The sequence below is a fragment of the Megalobrama amblycephala genome, linkage group LG20, assembly GCF_018812025.1.
Source record: "Megalobrama amblycephala isolate DHTTF-2021 linkage group LG20, ASM1881202v1, whole genome shotgun sequence".
NCBI classification, from domain to species: Eukaryota; Metazoa; Chordata; class Actinopteri; order Cypriniformes; family Xenocyprididae; genus Megalobrama; species Megalobrama amblycephala.
In genome coordinates, this window is record NC_063063.1 from 24,939,820 (window position 1) to 24,958,446 (window position 18,627).

Sequence of the window (18,627 nt, forward strand, 5' to 3'; positions counted from 1 at the left end):
AGTTCATTTTAACGCCATGTAATTCCTGAACCTCTGCAGTTGTGTAATGAGCCTGTTGTTTCATATTCCCATTGCAGATCGTAAAAGCATTGGAGCATCTCCACAGCAACCTGTCAGTGATACACAGAGGTGAGCTGGGACTAAAAGTACAATATCATATATTTGCTTTTTTAATGATGCCAGCAACTGATTTTCCTGTTTTCTGTCTTTCTGCAGATGTGAAACCCTCTAACGTCCTGATAAACATGCAGGGTCAGGTGAAAATGTGTGATTTTGGCATCAGCGGGTACCTTGTGGATTCAGTGGCAAAGACAATGGATGCCGGCTGCAAGCCATACATGGCGGTAAGCAAAACAAAAGAAGAGATACATATTTTATTTTATTATATGTTGTAACTTTTTTTTTAATGCTTATCTTTATAGTCAATTAACGACAGTATACAAAAAATTTGAATCTGAATATTCAAGGTTAAAATATATATATATATATATATATATTTTTTATTTTATTTTTTTTTATTATATATTAGTTTATATTATATATATATATTCATACATATATTTATATTTTATTATTTTGTCTGTGTGAAAAAAAATAAATAAATAGAAAATATATATTTAAATGTACATTTGTTATTATATTCATTATATATTTATAAATATTTGTTAAATAATTTTAAGAAAGTTAAATGGTCAATTGAAGTCTTTTAAATATGAACATGTATGGCCAGTGAAACTGCAGAAAATGTTTTTTTTTTTTTTTTTATTGATATGTGAAGCGGTTTGACTGTTTGCCATAAATATTGAAACAGTCTACTTCCACCTCAAAATAAAAAATAAAAAAAAGGTAACTGACTTTTTGTCTCAGAATTCGGACTTTGTAGTTCGCATTTGCAAGTTTATACCTGACAATTCTGAGAAAAAAGTCAGAATTGTAAGTTATAAAGTCCAAATTATGAGATAAAAAGCCGCAATTATCTTTTATTAATTGTGAGTTTATCTGCCAATTCTGACTGTTTTTCTTAGAATTGTGAAGTATAAACTTCATAATTCAGAATTGTGAGGAAAAAGTTGCAATTACTTTTTTTAATTGTGAAACAGGGATGGAAACTGTTAATTATGGAAACAAGCTTCCATACAGTAATGAGTTAAACATGAGCTGTTCAATAACAGAAAAAAAAAAAAAGCACACATTGAGACACTGATGTGCTCAGAGCATGAGAGAGACTGCAGATCTAGAGAGTTCTTCACACACTTCAGACTTCAGCTCGCAGTCTGTGTTCATTAAAGATGTGAATGTTATGTGTCTAAAAAAAGAGAGACGTGTCATAAAGAGGTGAATATAGTGCAAGCAAAATTGATAAGTATATTTTATAACTCTTTTTCTCAGGCTTGCTTATCTCTCCACCTCTTCTTATCAAACCATACTTCCTCTTTTGCCCACAATCAGCATGATCAGTCATTATTCTTTTTCATTCACAGCCTGAGAGAATCAACCCAGAGACCAATCAGAAAGGCTACAATGTCAAGTCTGATATCTGGAGTTTAGGAATCACAATGGTAGGTCTGAGTGACCCTTGTATACTTTTAACACTTGTTGCTTAATTAGCAACACTTCTTAACTTTTTTTTATTAATGATATTATGCAATGTTATAATGTTTATTAATGTTTACAGATCAAATGTTATGTATGAATATTAGGGCTGTCAGATGTTAAAATATTTACTCGCGTATAATCACATAATTGTTTTGTACTTGACATGTTAACTTACTAAATTTTAATTTAAAAATTAATAATAGGCCGATGTGTAATGATTGGGTAATAAAACAACTTTCCTCAGACTTTATGGACATAATCATAAACTACATGTAAAATATATTAATATTTATATGAATGACAATGTTTTTCTTGAGCTTTAAAGTCACCATGAAATCTGAGGTATATTGTAGTATTTATTATGAATGATTTATCTGATTTATCACCTTTTTTATTATTATTATTCATGTGCCCTCAGAATCTTTAATCTAAATAACTTACCTTCCTCTTGCAACATCTTTTCTTCTCTGTTGTTTTTCTGTGAGAAGGCGGGACAACCTGTCACTCATATGAGCAAACAACAACCATCCAATCAATTCCTGTAGGACAAAATCAAGTCCCGCCCTACTTTTTTTTTTTTTTTTTTTCTTGATATTCGTCAAACAAGGAAAAATTGACATCGTTTCATGCTGACTTTGATCAAATTTCACCTTACAAAAAAAGACCCATAAAAAGGGTCTTTCTCTATTATTTACTGATTGTTACATTAAAAGGAAAAAAAACAAATAATTAAAAAAAAGTGTCGCTGTCTCTGTGTGAAGCATGGCTTGTTGTGGTTTGTGATGGTCGTGTTGTGATGTCTGTTTTTTTCATCCTCTTAGATCGAGCTGGCCATTCTGCGGTTTCCCTATGACTCATGGGGAACGCCGTTTCAGCAGCTCAAGCAGGTGGTGGAAGAGCCGTCGCCCCAGCTGCCTGCTGACCGCTTCTCAGCTGAGTTTGTGGACTTCACGTCACAATGGTGGGCGAGCTGTTACACACGTTTGCACAATTGCACATCAGAACCCCACAATAAATGATGTCAACTTTCACTGGCCCAACCACAAATATGAAAGTAGCTAAAAAGAAAAAAAATATAAATATGTTTGTTTCTGAATGTTACTATTAAATGGCTCCAGGCCATCCTTATTGTTGAGAACCATGCATTTCAAAAAGAATCATTTCAACTAAAAACGTAAAATGTATACGTTTTGGCCATTCATTTACACGACAAAGACGTTTTAGGCAACAAACTTTTGACAACAAATTTTAAAGTGCACGTTATTGAAAACAATATATTTATCATCTCTGTGTAAACTACAAAAATGCGAATTTGTGAAAACGGTGACATCGTGCACATGCGTATTACGTGTTCGGTCTATAGGCGTGTAGTGTTTCTTTACAAAGTGACATCGCCATCTACTGGCCTGGTATGCATAATACAGCATTTTGTAGTTTCCGCAGATCTGTGTGAATGGGGATCGTTTTGACACCGTTGTCGCCTGTACATGAAACTTTTCAAAAAACGCAAAGTTAAAACTATTGTCATGTAAACGTACCCTGTAAGTGTTAAGACTTTGCACAGTTCGGATAACATTTTCCTTTTTTTTTTTTTTAAAGACATTATTAGCAAAGCAGACTTATTAAATTGACCAAAAGTGCCATAAAGATATTTATAAATGTTACAAAAGATCTCTATTTAAAAGAAATGCTGTTCTTTTGAGCTTTGTTAAAAATTGATTCTCTCCACAAAAATATTAAGCAGCACAATAATGTGGATAAAAAAAAAAAAAAAAAAAGGATTTCTGAAGGATCATGTGACATTTAAAGACTGGAGTAATGGCTGCTGAAAATTGAGCTTTGCCATCACAGGACTAAATTTCACAGAACTAAATTACATTTTAAAATATATTAAAATAGAAAGGAGGCAGGAATATTCACAGTATTACTGTTTTAATGCCTTTTTTTAAGCATAAAAAAACTTCTTTCAAAAACAAAAATCTTAGCAACCCCTTTGTACCATATCATCACCCTGACATTTTCAAAGCACTAAACCATGTCCAAACTTGTGCGTTTATAATAAATGCCATATATAGTTTCATTAAGTGATTGAATCACTGAACTGTTAGATCTGTATACAATTCTGGTTATATCATCTGAGATGGATATTGATACTATATGTATATGATGTGTATAAGTTCACACAGGATGTTTTCTTTGTGACTCGTGTTTGTGGGATGATCATGACTCGAGATTCTGTAGAATTGCAATTCTCCAGAACAATGCTGACACCACATAGTTTCGTGAAAGTGAAAACAGTAAACCTGTAGCATAGATAGACAGTCAGACACACACACACACACACACACACACACACTCTCTATACATACCTTGACTTTGCATTGTGAAGTAGGAAAGCGAACAGGATGTAGAAACCTTGATTGCATCCTCTCTTTCACATTGTGAGGGGAAGTACTGGAGGCCACAGCGTGCTGCATTGAGGTTTTTGCGTTCTCCTGCTGCAGTTGTGATAATTCGTTGCGCATTTCTAACATGCACGTGCTTTGCTTTTCTCTGGTTGTGTTTCAGCTTAAGGAAGAATTCCAAAGAGCGGCCAACTTACACAGAACTAATGGTGAGTTTGATGCTGACAGTTTTTCTTGTTTTTATAACAAGCACTTCCCTGGATTGTCCTTTAGATGTCAGACTTGTGCTTTCAAAGCAAAGTTGTACCTTCTTCTCCCTATTAGCTTGTAGTGATTTATATCGTGAAGTAGTTATATGCTGCTGTTTGGCAGTTGACAGCAGTTTAACTTGCTGTAATTGATCTAAAATCACTGTAATCATTTTCTAATACCTTTATATATTTAAATTAAACATTTGTATTCAAATTCAGGGCTTTTGAAAACCTGAAAAATGGTTGAAATGGTGATAAAACAATTGCAGTACATTAAGTGTAGTGTATATTTATTTTCCTTCTAACATATAGTGGGGTCCAAAGGTTTGGAGGTTTATATATATATATATATATATATATATATATATATATATATATATATATATATATATATATATATATATATATATATATATATATATATATATATATATATATATATATATATATATGCACACTTTTTATTACTGTTTTTATGATGTCAGACATTTATATGTTTTAATTGTCCTTGTTATTTGTGTAAACTTGAAATACTCAATGTTATTTTCTTTGTTCGTGAGCACAACATTTGGCTCAATATTAACATTTAAAATCTTTTCCACACCCAGCAACATCCCTTTTTCACCCTCCATGACTCCAAAGACACCGACGTCGCTAGCTTTGTGAAGAGCATCCTTGGGGACTGAGACTGTCCCTCTCGGCAAAACTGACGTGTTGCCGCAGGGGGGGAGACGGGACTATTTCAGAAAAAGCACCAATAGCAAGACTAACACCTGTAAGACACGCCCACCTCAGCAGCCAGCAGTGCACAGGCACTCAGGAGGATCTGGGGGGGGGAGGGGGAACAACACCAAAACTGAGGGTGGGCGGGGCGTTTCCTAGCAACACACACGGAGTAGGGCATGGGACAGGAATCTCAGCGCGCGTGTGTGTGCATGCATGTGTGTGTGTGGGTGGGTGGGTGGGTGGGTGGGTGTGTGTGTGTGTGTGTGTGAGAGAACGAGAGCGTTTGTGTGTGTGTGTGTGTGTGTGTGTGTGTGTGTGTGTGTGTGTGTGTGTGTGTGTGTGTGTGTGTGTGTGTGTGTGTGTGTGAATTCTTTGCCTGCATGTATGTGCATACATGTGCATTAAAAGGTTTTACAGTCCCAAGTCAAACTTCATCTATTGTTCAATCCCAGTCCTCCTCCAGCTTTACCTCTCAATCCAAAAAGAAAAAGCAGTTTTAGCATCAGGTGAGTCTGTTATAGATGTATGTTGAGTTTCCCCAGTGGCACTTCAATGTAATTCTCAAAGTATTCAGCAATGTTATCCACCCCCACGACATCCGGTTCTTCAAAAAAATATATTAAAAAAATTAAAATGAAAAAAAGAGAGAGTGGTATAGATATATTTATCTATTATCTAGATATGTATATATACTCAAAAATATTTCTTGAATTTGTTAAATGAGTACATGAGGATAATATTGTGTTGGCTGTAAGGAGTGATGGTTATTAAAGTGTATGAATGGAGCATCTTTCTTTTTTTCCTGGATTTGCACAGACTTGTTGGTGCATCTGTCACTGAAGGCTAATCTCGTATCAGTTTATGAATGCTGTCTCAGACGTTAATGGCCAGAAGTGAAAAGCCTGCAGTGGTTGGTAGCAAACACTGCTTTTCACATACCCTCCATGAACTGTGTGTGTGTGTGACTAAATGGGTGTACGCTTGTGTGTGTGCTTTATATGCTATTCGTCTATACCAAGGTAATTTTGGGCAAAAGGTATCTAAGTCTGTTGGCTACATCTAGACCTCTCTGTTCTGAGCCAATCAAATAATTCTCACTCGTTTCAATTGCAATCCAACTGGAAATTATATTATTATTTTTATTATTATTATTATTATTATTATTATTATACACAATGCATATGTATTAACAGTAATGAGGTGTTCTGCAGTTTCTCTATGTGTTGTAACTGCTGTTTTTCTCATTGGAAACTTGACAATTTCTTTTTAATTTTAAGGTGGTGTGCAGCGTGTGGTCATTAAAGTGAGAGAGAGAGAGAGTGTGTGTGTGTGTACATGTGAGCGTTATATAAAAGTCTGAACACACGTAGCTGACACTTCTTTCAAAGCCTCACTGTGACTCGGAAGCCTGATTTTGTGCCTCTCTATAGATAAAATGCAAAAACAAACAAAAACACACCTACATTAAGACAAACTACAAAACCCACGCTGCTTTGTCACTAAGACGTGCTTTGCTTTCCACATGCTTCAGATAGTGGAGGGAGTCTGTTGCTTTGCTTTCTGGGCTTCTGGTTTTATTCTCATATAATTTCTGTAAGGTGGAGATGATGATGAATGTGTGAGAGTTTGTGTGTGTGTGCGCGTGTGTGTGTGGTTTTTTTTTTTTTTTTTGGGGTTTGTTTTTTGTCTTGTGACCACTGTATACAGAATGGATAACACTGCTGATTTGCCTGTAATCGTTATATTGTTTGATTCAAACATAAAAGTTCTCTTATATCTTCGCTGCTTCTTTTTAATATACTACATTAAAATGGTCAGGATTTAATTTCTGAAGAAAATAACCTTTTTTTTTTTTTTTTACCTTGGTTTATAATTTGATTAATCTGTATGCATAATTTTTGTGTACTATAGAATTATGTCGTAAACGTGGATGTGGTCTTGACAGGTTACACGCACATATATAAATAAATTTTATATATATATTGTATGTGTGTATATATGTACTATAGAATTGTCATAACTTTTGCCATAATATTGTCATAACTTAGTTTTGATATAATTCTCTAGTACATAATTTATGTACATGCATACATATTCATACATGCATGCATGCATACATATATATACATGCGCATACACAAATATAGACCCATACATATACATTTTGTACCATACATACATAAATATGCATAAATAAATGCATGCATACATACTCATACACACACACACACACACACACACACACACACACACACACACACACACACACACACACACACACACACACACACACACACACACACACACACACACACACACACACACACACACACACACACACACACACACACACACACACACACACACACACACACACACACACGTGAGGTTATGAAACCTGTTAAGACCATGTCATATTCACCCCCCCCCCCAAAAAAAAAAAATAGGCAATAAGAAACTGTTTTTGTTTTTTTTGCATTGTGACATTTTCATTTTACACGTTTATCATGCGAACAAAATAAATGCTCATTTAAATAATTACAGCATTTTTACTGTAATACAAGAAAATATAGATTGCAGTAATGAAATTCACCGTGCTGAGAATGTGAATGATCAAATAAATAAATAAACAGCCAAGACTCATTCCTCTGGTATTGATAATGTGGAGTTAATTGTCATGAAAATATCACAGTGCAAAAAATATCCTAAAATTAATTAAATATTTTTGTGAAATATAATTTTACTGTTTTGTACTAAAATGTGACCTGGAAATGTTTCTTTAAAATTCACCCACCAAAAATGCAAAAACAAGCATGTTAATGAACTCCTGAAACGTGAGAACTGACTTTACAGTTTATAGACTTTTCTAGTTTCTGGAAGATTCTGTCCTCAAGTGTTCTTCCTCAAAAAGATGACCGCTGGATACCACCCAGATTTCTCCACTCCGTCTGCCTCATTCATCCAAATGAATGTTCCCAGCCATCATATGTTATAACATTCGACATTAGAGAGTGGACATGACCATGAGATGACAGTACAAGTGATGACATTCAGCACAAGCCCTTTGAAGAAGATATTTTTCATAGCTGGTGGAATAAGAGATGTCTTTCTTCTACACCATTCTATTCATTTCTCATTTTATCCTAATTTCTTTTACCTTCGAGTGCTATTTTATCAGTTTCTTGTCACTTTATTATCTTTTGTTCAGTTGATGATGGTCTGTCTATTAAACAGGTGCCATTTGTGTCCTTCATATACATGTGTTAAAAAAGGAAGCACTTTAAAAGTAATGCCAACTGTTTGTGTTAATATACACCTTTTTAATGCAACAAATATAATGTAACTTAAAAAGTTTCTTATGTTCTCAAAGGCTGCATTTAATAAGAAATATTACAATTTTAATTTAACTTTTTCAAATTTAATGCATTTAAAAATAATTTATTTCTGTGATGGCAAAGTCAAATTTTCAGCATCATTACTCCAGTGTCACATGATCCTTCAGAAATCATTCTAATATGCTGATTTGGTGTTCAAAAAACATTTCTTCTTATTATATATATTTGAAACAGTTTTGCTCTCTCTCATCATCTCTATCCCAGTCTTATGACTTGCCAGCCCAGAATGCCCTGTGTTGTCACACCAATATCTTTTCCATTCGTTAAGTTGATGTGACAAGAAGTTGGACTGAGAACCCATCCCATGATGTCCTGCAAAGAACACCTCACTCTCTTCTTTCGGGCAATTCCCATCTTCACAGGTTGTCCATTCCCATCCAAGTATTTTTCATAGGTGGGAAATACAAAATATATGGCTTTTGAGATTTGCTTAAAGGTGCTGTAAGCGTTTTCAGCTGTTTCAACCGTACACACCATCCTGAACATGCAGAATGACTGACAGATTATCTTTTCTGATTGGCTGGGTAGGCTATCTGTAATATAGGGACGTTATATAATAAAAAAAAATTGCATGCAGCACTTTTAATGCAAACCGTTGTTTAATACGACGGTGTTATACGGAAGATTTAAGGCCTATGAAAAGTAGGCCTATCTGAGTTTACACTGAATTTACTGACTAAAACTATACTGTAAAATATAGTTTCACAAATTAATGATATTATCAGCTTAAAAGTAAATATGTAATGTAGCCATTTTAATAATTTTTGAATTGTTATTTTGTAAGTAAAGTAATAGGTCCAATCAAATTTACCAACGTCTTCCCTATTGCGTTAGAAGTTGTCCCGTGATGAAGCTGTTATTTTGGCCGATAACAGCCCAACAGATTTTAACTGTTTTAAAGCAGAGGGTGAGTACTTTTTCACTCATTTATTTGATCAATAAAGCCCTACTTTAAAATATCGTGTTTATAGTTCATTTTCAACATGTTTATTATTGCTAAGTTTAGCGCGGCATAACCTTACAAGTAATCCGCGTGCGATTTATCTGGTTGCCATCATGCCATGGGAACTTAACGCGATTTTTGCTCTCTGTAGTCATAGTAAAATCTCTTCAATATTATTATATGTGGAGTTACATGGATTTTGAATATGTAGGCTTATAGAAAAGCTAAAATGTGACTGACCAAAGCGACTGACTCGGTCTGGACACCCCTGGCTCAGGGGTTTCAAAACTAGGTTTTCACAGTGATGCCAAAGAACCTTTTTTTTTTTTTTTTTTTGCTTCCTCAAAGAACCTTTCAGTGATTTTAAAAATATAAAGAACTTTTTTTTCACTGTAAAGAAGCTTTAGTTTTGTAGAACATCCATGGATGTTAAAGTTCTTCATGGAACCTAGATGCCAGTAGCAATACCTTTATTTTTAAGATGCTCTCATTGCATTATATTGCTTCTGTTGTCAAGGGCCGGTTGTATATCCTTTATTAATCAGTGCATCATCAAAAGAGATGCAGAAAATAGTTATTTCATGAGATATCCACAGTAGGAGGTCATATAAGTTAATTATTATGCTTTGTGTTTGACCCTTTATTCTGTGGTTTGTCTATTCTTTCTCTCCTCTGGTCTATGGCAGGAAAATGGCGAGCCACAGATCACACCGTAGGCGTCAAAAAATTGCGTCTCAAGGAGGTGTGTATTCATCTGATTGTTAATTAAATGGTTACAGCTTTCCATGTGAGTATTCTCTATTTGCCAGCTCTATCATGATACCCACATGCTGACTAAACTCAAGTTTTATGAATATGTCACCTGTACAATGCAATGAAAAACGTGCCCTGGGAGCCGTTGCTGACGTTTCGCTCTGTTGGGTTTTGCTTTAACCAAGTGCTCTCAGAAAGAATGAATCGGATGATTCAATCTCCTCTTACTAGAATATGGCTTTAATTAACCACAAAACTTTATATGCACGTTGATGTGACTGTTCCAATGAATCTCCACAGATAAAGAATTCAAGGAAATGTGAGGACATGTCTGTTCCTGTTCCGATGCCGTAAAAACCTGATGGGGAAAATCCACTCATCTATATAAATGACATGTCATGAAACGTCATATGTATATAGCCTAGATCAGTGGGAAAATCTTAACTTGTGGGGTGGTGGGCGGTGCGTCTTGTAGGTTTCTGTTTTATCCAAATCTGAAAAGGCTTCAGGTCTTTAAAGTTCAAATATGTAGTCAAATCTGTCTTAACTGTCATAGAGTGTTGGGGAGCCCCTTTGACATTCCCAATATACAAGCTGCTCCTAATTTAAAGTAAAATTAAAAAAGTTCAATTACAGTCAAACAGTAGCTACAATTACTACATTGAAGTTTAAGGATGTAGTATAATTCTTAATATTTTTATCTGTTGATATAATTTATTTACTTTTTAATTAGAGCAGTATTTATGTTGTATAAAAACAATGGGCATCTCAAATATAGTAAACTTAAAGCTGCAGTCTGTAACTTTTTTTGGTTAAAAATGATCCAAAATCAATTTTAGAGCAAGTACATAACCAGCAAGTGTTCAAAACTATCTCCTTACCTTAGCCCGATTCACAACGGTAAGCTTGTACTGTTTTCTAATTCGAGTGGTACTGGTAGGTTCGTCTTTGCATCATTACGTCATGTCTGTTTACATAAAGAACAAGTCCAAGCTAGTAGGCTATATTGCATATGAGGATGCTGCAGGTGGCGGATCATTTATATCCTTTTTTCACAGCAAGCTGGAATAATTAAATTGATCATTTTGATGGCAGATTGTATGGTATGACAAATGGACAATTAGAGATTAGACTGTACAGAAATTGAAATCTACAGGTAACGCTAATACACACTAAATATACATAGTCACGCAATGCTGATGTTGTTAACATTAACAATTTGAGAACAAAGTATAACAATAGTAATAATTTGCACGGTTTGATTTGATGCGAGCTAAGCGATCGTTAGATTTAATCACCATTGGCAGCGGGATTTATTGTAATGTTTTTTTTTTTTTCTCAGTTGGTCAGAACAAAAGTGTTACTCACTTGTTCAGATGACATTTTCCGGTGAAAATTATTATTTTGGTCATACTTCCAAGACTACAATCTGTCTTTGCGAAGTACAGTATCCACCGGTGCGGTCTGCGGTGACTGACAGCCACACATTCTCCTCAAAGCATTAGATTCATCTGTGCTGAGGAGACATGTCGATGCACAACCCATGTAAAGATGATAATAATTTGCAAATAACTACAGTTGCAAGTTTCGAACAGAGATGGCGACGAAGAGTCAAAACTTACGGGCTGCAGCTTTAAAATACCAAAAATAATGTAATATTTTTAAGGAAGCATTCAATTCTTTAATGAATTGCAAACAGTGATAAGCAACGTAAAACGCCGGGACTGTTATTTTAGTATTATTTGAATAGAATTATTGATTGATATTTTGAATACTTTTATTTATATATATATATATATATATATATATATATATATATATATATATATATATATACAGTGGGTACGGAAAGTATTCAGACCCCTTCAATTTTTCACTCTTTGTTATATTGCAGCCATTTGCTAAAATCATTTAAGTTTCCTCATTAATGTACACACAGCACCCCATATTGACAGAAAAACACAGATTTGTTGACATTTTTGCAGATTTATTAAAAAAGAAAAACTGAAATATCACATGGTCCTAAGTATTCAGACCCTTTGCTCAGTATTTATTAGAAGACCCTTTTGATCTAATACAGCCATGAGTCTTTTTGGGAAAGATGCAACAAGTTTTTCACACCTGGATTTGGGGATCCTCTGCCATTCCTCCTTGCAGATCCTCTCCAGTTCTGTCAGATTGGATGGTAAACGTTGGTGGACAGCCATTTTTTAGGTCTCTCCAGAAATACTCAATTGGGTTTAAGTCAGGGCTCTGGCTGGGCCATTCAAGAACAGTCATGGAGTTGTTGTGAAGCCACTCCTTCGTTATTTTAGCTGTGTGCTTGTTTGTCTTGAATGGAAGGTAAACCTTCGACCCAGTCTGAGGTCCTGAGCACTCTGGAGAAGGTTTTCGTCCAGGATATCCCTGTACTTGGCCGCATTCATCTTTCCCTCGTCGTCCTGTCCCTGCAGCTGGAAAACACCCCCACAGCATTATGCTGCCACCACCATGCTTCACTGTTGGGACTGTATTGGACAGGTGATGAGCAGTGCCTGGTTTTCTCCACACATACCGCTTAGAATTAAGGCCAAAAAGTTCTATCTTGTTCTCATCAGACCAGAGAATCTTATTTCTCACCATCTTGAAGTCCTTCAGGTGTTTTTTAGCAAACTCCATGCGGGCTTTCATGTGTCTTGCACTGAGGAGAGGCTTCCGTTGGGCCTCTCTGCCATAAAGCCCCGACTGGTGGAGGGCTGCAGTGATGGTTGACTTTCTACAACTTTCTCCCATCTCCTGACTGCATCTCTGGAGCTCAGCCACAGTGATCTTTGGGTTCTTCTTTACCTCTCACCAAGGCTCTTCTCCCCCGATAGCTCAGTTTGGTCGGACGGCCAGCTCTAGGAAGGGTTCTGGTCATCCCAAACGTCTTCCATTTAAGGATTATGGAGGCCACTGTGCTCTTAGGAACCTTAAGTGCAGCAGAAATTTATTTGTGACCTTGGCCAGATCTGTGCCTTGCCACAATTCTGTCTCTGAGCTCTTCAGGCAGTTCCTTTGACCTCATGATTCTCATTTGCTCTGACATGCACTGTGAGCTGTAAGGTCTTATATAGACAGGTGTGTGGCTTTCCTAATCAAGTCCAATCAGTATAATCAAACACAGCTGGACTCAAATGAAGGTGTAGAACCATCTCAAGGATGATCAGAAGAAATGGACAGCACCTGAGTTAAATATATGAGTGTCACAGCAAAGGGTCTGAATACTTAGGACCATGTGATATTTCAGTTTTTCTTTTTTAATAAATCTGCAAAAATGTCAACAATTCTGTGTTTTTCTGTCAATATGGGGTGCTGTGTGTACATTAATGAGTAAAAAATGAACTTAAATGATTTTAGCAAATGGTGCAATATAAAAAAGAGTGAAAAATTTAAGGGGGTCTGAATACTTTCCGTACCCACTGTATATATATATATATATATATATATATATATATATATATATATATATATATCTTCTGCTTATTCTATTTCAGTTAGTTTCCCAGGCAAAATTTTTTTTAAGTCTACGTTTTCATCTAGTATTTATATATATTTTTTTTCAACTTTACTTTAATTAACATATAGATATATTTTTAGTTAATAACAACACTGTTTACGTAGGGCCTGAATCATTGGATGAACTGGACTTCTCAAATTAAAGGGATAGTCAAACAAAAAAATGAAAATTCTGTGACCATTTACTCACCCTTGTGTCGTTCATGAACCTGGATGGCTTTCTTACTTCAACGGAACGCAAAAAAAGATATTTTGAAAAAGGTTTTTTTTTATATATATATATATATTTTTTTTATCCATACAGTGGAAGTCAGTGGAGTCCGATGTTGTTTAGGCAATTTTCTTTAAAGTGTCTTCCTTTGTGTTCTGCAGAACAAAGGAAGTCTTACAGTTTTGGAATGACATGAGGGTGAATAAGTGATATTTTGGGTGAACTATCCCTTTAACTTGAATTTATTAGCTTTGCTGGTTTTGGTTAGTTACAGTTCAGTGCTCTTCTACTTTTGTTTAGAAAATGTTTGTTTACGGTGTGTTGAACTCGGCAGTAAATGCACAGCGAGTTTGTTTTTTAACAGCTTTTTCTTTGTAAAAAGAGAATAAAAAGAGAAGTGAGTTTTTTGCTTGAGGACTTTGGGGCCTTTTTGTCAGCCTTTTTATCCTCATTTTACCCATGTTTATTTATTTATCTATTTTTGCAATGCTCCTCTGCAGCTGAGGACAGTTGCCATTAATTCAGCAGGTTCTGGGAATGAAATGGAAGCTTTGACTTAATTTTACTCATGAATAAGAGTGTAGTGCAGCAATGAGAAATAAGGCATGCAGCATAACATTTGAAGTGTTTTACATCTCTAAAGAACTGGTGTTGACATAACGATTTTACGGATGTGTGTTTTTGCTTGTCTGCACTGCTTAATGGATTTGTGTGAATATTTTAGATAGCCGTGACTGATTTTGTGAACTTAATGAAAGGGCTCAATAAAGAAGGATTTTACACTTTTTTGTTCTCATCCTATAAAGAAAAACACTTTGAGAGACGTGGGCTTCAATAGGGGACATTTGACACATGGCTGGGCTCCAGTGTTTAATCAAAAGCTTGGGCTTTGACAGACTTTATTTTAGCAGAATGGGGTTTAGGCTGTAGTCACGTAGCATTGTGCACTAGTGTATACGGTAAGGCAGCCACATGAACTCATTGAACTTGAGCATATTACACATAATATAGACAGCCAAAAACAGCAGAGACGACAGACAAAACATGCCAAAATTAAAGCCTGTCTGTCCAGAAACCCAGAAGGGAAGCGAGGGGAGTGAGAAAAGATGAATTCCTGTGGCCTTTGTGTGTGTGACATGACATAACGGGACTCCATTTACAGACACCTGCTTTGATGAACTGTGTTTGTTTTGACACAGATCCCCATAATCCCCTTGTCTATGATCTCAAGCTAAATAATGCCCCGTTTGGATAAAGGAGGTATTTGTAGCATACAACCCAAATTCTGGAAAAGTTGGGACGTTTTTTAAATTTGAATAAAATGAAAACTAAAAGACTTTCATATCAGCCAATATTTTATTCACAATAGAACATAGATAACATCACAAATGTTTAAACTGAGAAATTTTACAATTTTATGCACAAAATGAGCTCATTTCAAATTTGATGCCTGCTACAAGTCTAAAAATAGTTGGGACGGGGGCATGTTACCATGGTGTAGCATCTCCTCTTCTTTTTCAAAACAGTTTGAAGACATCTGGGCATCGAGGTCATGAGTTCCTGGAGTTTTGGTGTTGGAATTTGGTCCCATTCTTGCCTGATATAGGTTTCCAGCTGCTGAAGAGTTCGTGGTCGTCTTTGACATTTTTTTTTTTTAATGATGCGCCAAATGTTTTCTATTGTTGAAAGATCTGGACTGCGGGCAGGCCAATTCAGCATCCGGACTCTTCTACGACGAAGCCATGCTGTTGTAATAGCTGCAGTATTTGGTTTTGTATTGTCCTGCTGAAATACACAAGGCCTTCCCTGAAATAGACGTCGTCTGGAAACTTTTATATACCTTTCAGCATTCATAGTGCCTTCCAAAACATGCAAGCTGCCCATACCGTATGCACTTATGCACCCCCATACCATCAGAGATGCTGTCTTTTGAACTAAATGCTGATAACATGCTGGAAGGTCTCCCTCCCCCTTTAGCCCGGAGGACACGGAGTACGTGATTTCCAACAACAATGTCAAATTTGGACTCGTCTGACCATAGAACACTTTTCCACTTTGAAACAGTCCATTTTAAATTAGCCTTGGCCCACAGGACACGACGGCGCTTCTGGACCATGTTCACATATGGCTTCCTTTTTGCATGATAGAGCTTCAGTTGGCATCTGCAGATGGCACGGCGGATTGTGTTTACTGACAGTGGTTTCTGGAAGTATTCCTGGGCCCATTTAGTAATGTCATTGACACAATCATGCAGATGAGTGATGCAGTGTCGTCTGAGGGCCTGAAGACCATGGGCATCCAATAAAGGTCTTCGGCCTTGTCCCTTACGCACAGAGATTTCTCCAGTTTCTCTGAATCTTTTGATGATGTTATGCACTGGAGATGATGAGATTTGCAATTTGACATTGAGGAACATTGTTTTTAAAGTATTCCACAATCTTTCACACTTTCAGAGATTGGAGAGCCTCTGCCCATCTTTACTTCTGAGAGAATCTGCCTCTCTAAGACATCCCTTTTATAGCTAATCATGTTACAGACCTGAATCAATTAACTTAATTAGTTGCTAGATGTTCTCCTGGCTAAATCTTTTAAAAATTTCTTGCTTTTTCAGTCATTTGTTGCCCCCGTGCCAACTTTTTTTGAGACCTGTAGCAGGCATCAAATTTGAAATGATCTCATTTAGTGGATAAAAGTGTAAAATTTCTCAGTTTAAACATTTGTTATGTTATCTATGTTCTATTGTGAATAAAATATTGGCTCATGTGATTTGAAAGTCTTTAGTTTCCATTTTATTAAAATTAAAAAAAACAAAAAACCTTCCGGAATTCGAGTTGTACTTCAGTGGCCCTTCAAGATCTCATCAGATGTTTCTTCACACACTTTCTCAATTAAATCCAGTTAAAGGTCAAAGGAGAACCATTCAGTGATGGAGACCTTCATCTCTGTTTAAGTGTAAACAAAATTAGAGTATGTCCTTTAAAGTACTATTCACTGAAAGGTTCTTTTGGGAACCCAAAATGGTTATTTTATGGCATCACTGATGGATCCCCCCTTTTGGAACCTCCAGTGTTTGATGGAGTTAAAGAGGAAAAGATGAGTGTTTGTATGAATGATTGTAATTATCATGTTGTCGATTCAGATTTCCATGTTGCTCATGTCTGTTCTATTGAATTCTGATCATTAGACTTTTGTTTATAAAAGTAAGAAATTAACAAAGCTGAGCGGGTCTCACAAACATTGAGAAACCAATTAAAGGCCTTGAAGCTTGAAGATAATGAGAAGCAAATTCAGCCAAGTGTGTTTAAAAAAGTTTTTTTTGTTCTGTTTACCCACTTGGCACAGAAACATCAACTTGTTTCCTCTTACTTATGAGAATTCACGGATTTGAGGGGTCATAAACACAAGACGTCCAGAGGAAGTGTTAAAATATGCTGTGGACACCAGTTCTGTGGATGAAAGGTGAAATTTATGAATATGCATGTAGAAATTTCAATTCTGCAAGCAGTTTTCAATTTTACAGCACAATTATAACTCAGAACTCTTTGACGAAGACATCTTATAGGAAAAATTAATGGGGAAAAAAGAGAACCAAGGCTGCTGAAAAATAGTCAGTGTGATGATATACTATAGATTCTGCTTATATTGTGGTATATATTTGACAGATTTTTTACACAAGTGTCTGCAATAGTTCCCCTTTTCAACAATGCTTTAGTTCTGACACAACACACCATGCTATGTGCATTAAACTAATCTTAATTTACTGTGTTTATCCAATTGATTTGTTCGATGTATTTGAATTGACAAAATAAAAAAAAGTTGTCTCAACTTTTAAGATTATGTGCAACTCAAAAATAAATAAATAAATAAATAAATAAAAAAATTAAAAAAACATGCAAAAAAAAAAAAAAAACCTAAATATATTGAGTTTAAAATTTACAAGTGTAAAAAAAGAGAACCAAGGCTGCTGAAAAATAGTCAGTGTGATGATATACTATAGATTCTGCTTATATTGTGGTATATATTTGACAGATTTTTTACACAAGTGTTTGCAATAGTTCCCCTTTTCAACAATGCTTTAGTTCTGACACAACACACCATGCTATGTGCATTAAACTAATCTTAATTTACTGTGTTTATCCAATTTATTTGTTCGATGTATTTGAATTGACAAAATAAAAAAAAGTTGTCTCAACTTTTAAGATTATGTGCAACTCAAAAATAAATAAATAAAATAAAAATAAAAAAACCATGCAAAAAAAAAAAAAAAAACCCTAAATATATTGTTTAGATTTTTTTTTTTTTTACAGTACATGGGCTTCCATACAATACAGTAGGTTATGTACAGTTACCAAGAAACATCGCTGTTTGGCGTATTAATATACCACAAATAATGTGTATATAGGCTATATGCTATTTTATGGCTTATCTGGCTATAGGAAGCAGTTTTGCACTAATATGAGACTTATTATTTATTTGTCATGATTAGTCTTACGTTTTGGTTTGTGTCTGTTCCAATTTTTTCCAAATGTCTATGTTCCAATTTTTCTCCAAATTTTAGAAAAAGTCCCATTTTTAAATTATTTAAGTCACCGAAGTATGGAAATGTAGACATTACTACATAGTTATGTAATATATAAAACATTTCCTGTAAAAAGAACTATATTGTGTGATATATTTTTATCGTGTCAGGAAATTTTGGTTATGCCGTCTCCCCAGACGGTTGTTGCAATGTATGTGGTGACCTGTGAGTGGCCATGTTTGAATTTTCATAATTATTAATGCTATTCCACGGCTTTGCGCATACACTCAC

General features: G+C 35.3%; 1 protein-coding gene and 1 long non-coding RNA gene across 2 annotated transcripts in view; both read left to right on the top strand.

The window, feature by feature from the left end:
• The window catches only part of map2k6 (mitogen-activated protein kinase kinase 6), a 32,251-nt gene extending 27,254 nt beyond the window's left edge, over nucleotides 1-4,997 (top strand). Inside the window, exons 7-12 of the mRNA XM_048170447.1 lie at nucleotides 78-129; nucleotides 217-344; nucleotides 1,482-1,559; nucleotides 2,418-2,557; nucleotides 4,165-4,210; nucleotides 4,861-4,997. Of these exons, the coding sequence (XP_048026404.1) occupies nucleotides 78-129; nucleotides 217-344; nucleotides 1,482-1,559; nucleotides 2,418-2,557; nucleotides 4,165-4,210; nucleotides 4,861-4,938 (522 nt within the window). The 3' untranslated portion in view covers nucleotides 4,939-4,997. The remainder of the gene's footprint in view (nucleotides 1-77; nucleotides 130-216; nucleotides 345-1,481; nucleotides 1,560-2,417; nucleotides 2,558-4,164; nucleotides 4,211-4,860) is intronic.
• A 2,259-nt stretch (nucleotides 4,998-7,256) lies between these two features.
• Nucleotides 7,257-17,940, top strand: LOC125254937. Its single transcript, XR_007181797.1, has 3 exons — nucleotides 7,257-9,280; nucleotides 10,003-10,058; nucleotides 17,160-17,940. It is a non-coding gene; the product is annotated as an uncharacterized LOC125254937 (long non-coding RNA).
• Nucleotides 17,941-18,627: the final 687 nt, after the last annotated feature.